The following is a 9028-nucleotide window of genomic DNA, read 5'->3' on the forward strand; positions in this document are numbered from 1 at the left end:
GAACTGTGATTAAGAAGGAACCAATTGATCCAAACCCCAATGTTGCTGAACATGATATATTTGGAGGAGCAGTGAGTGATTCTGAGGAAGAGGATGCCACTTTGCATGTATTGGAATTGGACGAGACAAGCCAGAATTCTGCTGAAGACAGTCATTTAACAGATTCAAACTCAGTTATGGTATTATTTTTATAGGTAGTTATATAAACAGTTTTATAATTTATTCAATGTTTCAGAACAACACTGTTGACTCCAAGATACTGACCGAATTTTCGACAGATATGTTTAATTCAATGGACATATCACCACTACAAGACTTAGATTATTATCAGCCCCAGTCATCTAGTGTCTGTTATTCTTCAATGAATTTGTCTAGAGGTAAATATATACCAAATGTTAGTTTTCATCTTTACTAATGTCTATTTTTTAGCGAATATTGAAACGAGATTGGAAGAGGTGCCAGGGAGAGATTGCAACAATCAAAAATAGATTGGCACAGCATGAATCTGAAATTGAGAACATCGAGAACCACTCATTGAGGCAAAGGTTCCAAGAGATATCTAGTCGCCTATACCAAGAACAATCTGACAAGGAACGCGAACAAGTCGAACTGAACGAGCTTTTAAAGCAGATCATATAAATATTTTCTTTTATTTTTCTACATCTTGTTCATTTTGATCATGTACTTATTTTTATTATATATTACATTGTTTTCCATTCTACATTTTTTTTCGAACTGCTATCTCACGTTCGTACATCGATAGGAAACCTATGTAAGTTCGATGTTTAGATTTTTTAAGAAAACTTATATTTACAATTTGAAATGAACTTCTAGCAAGTCGCATTTTTTAAATATTTACCAAAAAAAAATTGTAATTTTTCTGTTATACATTTATTAATGTTTGAGCGCGTGATTACATGAGCTGGTTACTCTTTTTTTTATAAATAATAAATGTAAAAAATAGTGTTTTAAGGATGATATTTTTATCTATAATAATAGTCCTTTTTCTTAATTATTTTTTTGATTGAATTGATGACTGCATTTGATTTTATGGGTCAATGGTTTGCATTCAATGCAAATGAAAACAGAGGAAACGTAAGACCTTCGCTAATACAATCATAAATTGCAAGTTTTCTCGCCATCAATAGGTAATTTATTGCAAAATCCATTTGAGGATTAATTGTTCTTAATTTCTTTTATTTTGCAGGCTTCAACTTTGCGCATTGATTTTCAGCAGATGTTGATTATCGCTGTCGAAAGAGTTGCAGCCTCGTTACATAATGTTATTAATTGCCTGTGATTGACTAGGCCAGATGGTGTCGTTCACATTGTTTGCAATCGACAACTAATTTAACTTAAACATAAAGTTCGCCAATATTCGAAGAAACGTCTTGGACAAATCGAATAAATGTTTTATTATGAAACAGTCGCCAAAGACGTTGTTCTTTGATTACCTTCCCACTCGAAGGTTGCATTCGTTGAGTGTATAATTTACGCATTGATTACTTTCTGCGTGGTCGACTGGCCGTCTGCTAAAGGTCCTTGGAGCATTCGCTACAAAATGCATCTTCAGATGACTAACTGTACATACTACGTGCACATTTAAATAATGCACGTGATCGAGATTTTGAGGATAAGATTAAATTTGATAAAACTCTTGTCAGCAAGGAAACACATCATAATAGATATGTGATAGTGTTCTATTCGGTAGTGAATATTGGTTACAAAGCAATGATTCGTGGGTCCATTGAAGAGTATAGGGAGGAAAATGTGCGACAAAGGTTTCCCAGGAATCGAAGACCAAATGTCCCATATAGTTCGACTCCTAGTTTACCACAAAATTCGCCTACCTTACGACAGCGATTTGCCCAATTCGCAATAAACTTCTTCAAGAAAGATTGCAAAAGCAACAAAAAGAAAATAGATTAACTTAACACAACAAATTAAAGTAATTAATTGTTTGAAAAAATTGAATTTTTTTTTACAAATTTGCTATATGCTAATTACAATAAAAACAGATCAAATGAAAATTATCAAATCTACAGCTTTACAACAATTCACTAGCAATTTTGTGAAAGATTTGTCATAAAATATACAACTTATGTAAGTAGATTGGTTACTTTTTTGACGCCAATTATAAGGAAAATACGTTTACAAACGATTCTAGTAAAATTTTACCTAATTTCATGGATAAGATAAAATAGTATTAATATGTTAAAATACATGAAATATTATAATATTGGGAAAAATAATGAAGAAATTTAGCAATATTAAAAATAATTTATATCTAGATAGATATTTTGCAGCAATTTTGGATCAAGTGGCGCGCTTACTGCACCATTTAAATTTTGCATAGTACCTTATCAAAAATAAACTATTATTTAGCTGCAAAATGTTACAAACTAATTAATAATCGGTAAGTTATAGATATTTGTTATCAAGAAAGTGTTTATAAAAAATTGTTATTTTCAGAAGGATCAGAAAGTCTCGAATAAGAGGACGGTCGCTGTTAAGAACATGTTTGTTCACCATATTTTTGTTTAAACTGTTTTAAATATGGTAATGTTGATTTGTCTTTTTCATATCCCAAAAAAAAAGTAAAATTGCGGGAATGCGCGCTACAATTACCTGATCAAAAATTTGTTAGTTCGTAATTTATGAAATTCTATGTGTCGTTGCTCTTAGATATCATGTAAATATTGAATTTGTAGTCTTACATGTTAGTCACTAAATAATAGTTATTAGCTGGTCGAGTGGGCATAATATATGTACAGTTGAAGATGAAATGTTTAATAATAATAATAATCTATTTTTTTATGTTCATTGTCGAATGCTGTCTATTGGAGTTGCAGATTCCTTAGCTGCGCGATCGATTTCAGAGTAAATTGCACGTATATTTAATGAAGGTGTGCATCACACGCTACTCTCTATTTTTTGATATATTCGTTGTGAAATATTGATTTTTCGAAGTCTTATGGTTGTGTGGTGGATAATCAGATAGATATAGGATTAATGATGAATAAAATGAAATTTCTGTATTACACAGGCGTAGATTTAATGAATTTTTATATATTTTTTTTTTATATAAATTATGAACTATTTTTAATGCGCTTCTGTATAATGTAAGCAGAAAGGTAGTAAAAAAAAATAAATAAACAAGAAATGTATTTGTTTACTTTTATGATACCTCCAGGAAACAAAACGAAAACAAGAGTTGGAAAGAAACCAAACATGGAATGTTTATTTTATTTTCGTAAACAAGCACAATGCGATTTGATGAAGCGGCGTGATTCATTGTTGCTGTATTTCAATTCAACAGCATATCAATTTACATTTAAAGCCAAATAAGTCAACTGCTGGTGCAATGCTAGTGCATCAAGCAAACATTGTGTATGTATGGAAGAACAGACCACGTCTGTGAGTCACATCAGCACGTTCGTGTTAAGTAGAATAAACAATATATATATATATAACATTTCGCTAAATACGGCCTAAACGTTTACCCTTGTCGAAGCTTTCAACTCGATTTTCACTTAAAGTTAGTGACCGTATGACTAACAGAAACAGGCGTGCCCTTCCACGGTTCGGCCATTCGCAGTTGTTTTTTATTTATTTGGTCCGCACATAAAACTGCCCTATCGATCCTCCTTCATGTTTTATTCGTGAACAGCCACATACACTCATTTTCGGAGAAGTAAAATAAGAAATGAAGATAAATATATAGGATATAGGCGTGACTACTACACAAGATAGGAACAAAAAAGGCACGTCATTTGCAAGAACCGACTTGTACTTTTTACGAAAGTTGTTTAATTTTTATAAAGGCGCATTATTACAAATAGTAAGAAATAATCACAATCGAGTAAAATATATATATATAAATTTTTATATATATATGTATATATACGCATACATATAAATATATAGATAATATAAATGGGGACAAGAAAAATACAGCATTTGACGAAACGAGCAATTATTTTTTTTGTTTTGTTTTCAAGCTGGCGACTCTTTACCAAAAGCCTGAAGAGTAACCACCCGGTGGCACGCGGGTTCTCTGCGCCTGTTTCAAATTAATTTCGTTGTTCTCCAGCTTATCATCGTTGCCTTCTTTGATGGGAGCTGCAACCTCCTTGATATCCAATGGCACATCATTGATCGCCACAGGACCATCGTTAACCGGTACTTCATCCTTGACGACCGGCTCCGTTGTCGCCTCAATCTTGTTCACTACATTGTTACCATCGTTAACCGTCTCCAGTTCTTCCTTCTTAGTTACAGTCTCTTGTGTGATTTCAGTCTTAGTTTCTTGGTGCATAAAGCAGTCCTTGATCTCTGAGGTGTTTTGATGCCTGATCTGCTTCGGCCTCTCGTTCTCGCATTGGCCAAAGATTTGCGAGTATCCACCGCCCGGAGGTTTTAAAACCCGGCTCGAATTGCGCCCATCCAATATTCCCACATTGATGTTGGTAGATGACATTCTCGACATTTATAATAGCAACGGACGTGGAAAGATAACTTACTGTTGACTGCACAGCGAACGAAAAGCAGATAGAAAAAAAAAGACAATGTATGAAATTCGTTGAACAGTTCTTACCGGTTCGCACTTACCTTACTAGCTCGCACGGAGGTTCAATGTGACTATGAATCGTCGTCGGCGAATGAATTAAACAACGCCGCACCTAGCTAGTCATTGGTTCGCACGCCCGACCCTGCCTTTATCCTATTGGTCCATTCATAATTTAACCGTTCTGAACATCGTGCAAACCGGCGGATTCCTCTTTGGCAACCTCGCCAGCGTTGCTTCTAGGGAAAATATTTATTTTATTTCTTGTAATTCTTACAACCCTATTACCGCCCCTCAATTGGGGCATATCGGCCCTACCATTTCGGTGCATTTTTTTTCATTTTCACTTCCGGTAACATCCGAACCTTTAAGTTTTATATGAAAGAAAATATGTCCATTATGTACTTTGCAGCTGTCGTTCCTTGTAAGCAATCTACCATACCACGAACTTTTAGTTCCAAGTATAACCATTGATGATTAATATAGTTATAATCAAACTTTGATCCACTGTACTAAGCCTCCTATATGCATATCAGTAGATACGCGCGTGGAATATGAACTTTTAAATGCTATAAAAGGCTGATTATCCATCTCCATTCCATGGGTTACTCAACCTTGTAACGATTTTTTTTTTAAATAAAATAAACATCCACATGTATTATTTCAATTAAATATTATTAATAAAGTAACGTTATTTTTATTATTTGCATTATTCATAAAAGTGGACACCGACAGAAATTATTATTTTTATATAAATTATCATACAAGGTACAATTCTTATTTGGAAAAATGGTGTACTGAATAAATGATTATTTGTTTGTTTGTTTCATATCTATTATTTGATGTTAATCATATATTACTAATCAAACTTGTATTATTTCTAATGAATTTCTAAAAATAAATAAATAATAATTTATTGGCCAAACATCGATACATAAGAAGAAGAGAAAAAAAAAGTACAATTTATACATAAATAAATTTTAACATACAATAAAAATATATATACTAATAGGCTGGCCAAAGGGCTAACGACCGAGGTCTTTCCGCCCAATATGAATTTCTATTTCACACTATTTACTAAATTTTAAGGATATTAAATCATTCCATTTATGACTTTAATAAACTTCTTCCAGACAACAGAAATTAAAATTAAAACTATAAAGAAGTATATAGAAAATATCACAACATATGGAATGATTTGGAGAATCTTTGCACATACACGTATTTAATAACCGTGCGCTTTTTCCATTCGCAATATTCACATCGAAAAAAGTGAAAGCGTTCATGAACTCACGTTGATTGTTTATTAGAAAATATTCCTTAGAAAGTAGTAATTCGTGTAAAATTTTGTTTCATGCATCGAAAGATCATTTGCTTCAAACGGTAGCATTAAATGCAACTGCAGCAAAACCAATTTATTTCCTGCTTCGTTTGCTTTTGTCAAAGTTTACAAACGCATTCATTAATTTTGCTTTAGCCAATGAATGTTGGATTTTAAAATGGACGCAACAACAAAATAAAAAAAAAAGAAAACAACGATTTTTTGTACACGAGGATTGAAAATATGTCTTTATATAAACTACAAAAAATGGTCTGTAGTTAACAATTATCAACATTGTTTATCAAAATTTAGTTTATAGTGTGCATTGAAATAAAATTTATATACTGAATTGGTAAACATTTACCATTCTATTAATCATATTGGAATTCGATTTCGCGAATAAGTTGTTATTAAACTTGCCGGATCGATATAATACTCGTCCTATTCAGCGTTAATAATATTATCTGTATCGAGTGTTTATTGGCCTCCGTTGGCCGCAATTCAATTTACTAAATACCCTATCAATATAATTCCTATAAATTCGTAATTAGCATTCGATAATTTGATTAATATTGGTTTTAGACCCGTCAAACAGAAAACGCTAGCTGCACATTAATCAAATTACACTTTGCACGTTTTCTACCTTCAGATATACTACAATTTTACAACTAGACAAAAAATAATGGGAAAAAATGTAAAGATTTTCTTATATTTTTTATAAGTATATACTTGGATTGGAACAGAACTCCTATAGACAAGTAATTTAAATAAATCTGGAAAAAGTATTTAAAGGAAATTTTAAAGCAATGTGAATTTGATTTTCTTATATTTTATATATATTTATATTTGTATGAAAGCGTAACGAGAATGTTTGTATGGACATACTTCAATGCAAAGAGCTTCTATTTATAGGAAAGTAATAGAATATTTAAATAAATCCGGCACAAAGCGCGTTTTGACTGCTCGTCAACGTGCAACTAAAAGTATGCGACGGAACGATTTAAATCCCTATGGAATTGTTGCAATAACTAACTGCATGTGACTAGCGAATCGTCTGTACTACAGTAGGCGGCGAACTGGAAAATCGTTATAAAGAGGAAAATGCGGATGGATGTAAGTCTTCTGCCATTCCTTATCCGTATATGTATTCAAGTGAATACATATTCAAGTGAATACATATTTTCTTCTTTATTGCTGCTACTCCAACTGTATGTATCAGACATTCCATCTTCGCTTTCCTTTTCCTTTAAACTCTGATACTATTAAAGTCCGACTGCGAGGAAATCAGGTGCTTCTTACAAGTAATTGATTCAAAGCTTATAACTGTCTAGACTTCAGACAGTTGAAATCTGCTCATATGCTAGTTAAAATAAGAGCAATCTAGAAGGTGGAAAATAAACCAGTTTGAAAAATCTGTCTGCATAATCCAATTTCGCGTACGGAAAATGCGATTATTTCATTGTTGCAAAATGAATTGATTTCGAGCATTCGAAATGCGTTCCAGGACATTTCGAAATGGCAGTGGTTTTACGCGGAATTCAATATGATAAAGGCAATTCCATTATGAAAAAAGAAAAGACAAATCTCGTTACTGCGCTTGTTTCCCACAATTGAAACCAATATCAACATTTTTTTTTATTAAATATATATATTTACGTTCATCTATAGAGCCAGACAAATCTAATTTGCAAACGTTAGGTAAGGAATAATCGTATTAGTCGATAAAATGCTAGACGTCCTTGAATTAAAAGCAAACCGTTTATTCCAATAGATTCAATCAGGAGAGGACGATTTTTATGGGAGTACTGACAGTATTGGATACTTGCCCCTTCTACAATAAATATACAAATGCTCAGCACAAACACTTTAGTTAAGTGCTTGAATTATTTGATATTCATTTTTCAATCATATTTACTCTATATTTTTATTTCTACGTAAATTTTGTGATTTTTTAATTAGATTATTTTATAAAAAAATCTAGTTTTATCATCAATATATATATTTTTATGGAATCACTTTTTATCTCATATGCATGCGATCTTGAGCTGGAAATAATCAAGAGCAACACCATTCCGCTGCTGGCATCCATTCAAGGCCACATGCATATATGATGCTTCAAATCTACCATCTATAAGTACTTGTAACGTATTTTACTTTAAAATTGAAAGTTTAAAGTAAATTTCAAAACTGTACTATCTAATTTTATAGCTGAAAGACAATCCTATAATCATAACAATAGTTGAAATATTATTTTATCGTTAAAATTGTATAAAATGTACAATTATTTCTATAGATATTATTTTTTTATATAAAAGATTATCTTGAGGTTATTGATCCATATTGTGTTGCAGAAGTTACTGTATCGTTACATTTAAAGATTTTGGCAGATTGTAGTGAATCTTTTGCCAAAAAGACACGTTGGGGCTATCGACCCGTCTTCCACTCACATAAACAATTGTACGTGTGTTTTTGCGTGTTCATTTCATATATTGTTTAATTGGGCAAAATTTTCACAATCTGGTATTGATTTTATCCTGACGTAAATCGGGAGCGCGTCAATAATAGTGGGCGTATCAGAGCTGCGGATGTTTGCGGATTGTTTATTATATCTTAAGATGAATGTTAGTTAGCATCATCATCTTTCGGTAATGGAATCTTCGTAGGATTCCTAGTAGCCACCTCGGATCAATACGTGGTGCGTCGCAATGCGTGGATCGAATACAAAGCCAAGACTGTCGAGGGTGGTGGAGTAGGAAGAAGAATCGAGCGATTGATTTTACAATGGTGCCGTCTGGCCCATATAAATTTGACAATAATTAAATATGTGTCAGGGTGTAGAAACAACTTTCGAGCTGATTCCTGATGTGTCCACATGCGTGTAGCATCGTTGCCAAGCCTCGTGTAATTTGGGGTAAACCCTTTGCGTGGGTGGCCCACTTCGTGCTAATTGGTACGAAGTTCGAACAAACTGACACCTGGATTTTGGAGCACCTCCTAGGTGACACGCAACCGCTAGCATCTTCATGTAGCATTTGCTTTAAGAAAATGCAATATGCTTTAGAAACATAGGCATTTTTTGCCTCTTGTGTGATGGTGGATCTATGAGTATTGATTAGGGCTGATGTGCGGGGTGGCGCCAG

At 33.0% G+C, this 9028-nt stretch overlaps 1 protein-coding gene and 1 long non-coding RNA gene across 2 annotated transcripts; one reads left to right on the forward strand and one right to left on the reverse strand.

Moving 5' to 3' along the window:
* The first annotated feature begins 465 nt into the window (after positions 1-465).
* Positions 466-1942, forward strand: LOC108562059. Its single transcript, XR_001891042.1, has 3 exons — positions 466-772; positions 1089-1148; positions 1208-1942. It is a non-coding gene; the product is annotated as an uncharacterized LOC108562059 (long non-coding RNA).
* Positions 1943-3214: 1272 nt separating this feature from the next.
* LOC108562058 lies at positions 3215-4712 on the reverse strand. Its single transcript, XM_017920247.1, has 2 exons — positions 4612-4712; positions 3215-4529 (listed from the first exon to the last, which is right to left on the reverse strand). The coding sequence occupies exon 2, from the start codon at positions 4487-4489 to the stop codon at positions 4013-4015; it is 477 nt and encodes a 158-aa protein (XP_017775736.1). The 5' UTR covers positions 4490-4529; positions 4612-4712; the 3' UTR covers positions 3215-4012.
* Between the last annotated feature and the right edge of the window lie 4316 nt (positions 4713-9028).

Source organism: Nicrophorus vespilloides, unplaced genomic scaffold, assembly GCF_001412225.1.
Source record: "Nicrophorus vespilloides isolate i.1.1-1 unplaced genomic scaffold, Nicve_v1.0, whole genome shotgun sequence".
In the NCBI taxonomy this organism is placed as follows: Eukaryota; Metazoa; Arthropoda; class Insecta; order Coleoptera; family Silphidae; genus Nicrophorus; species Nicrophorus vespilloides.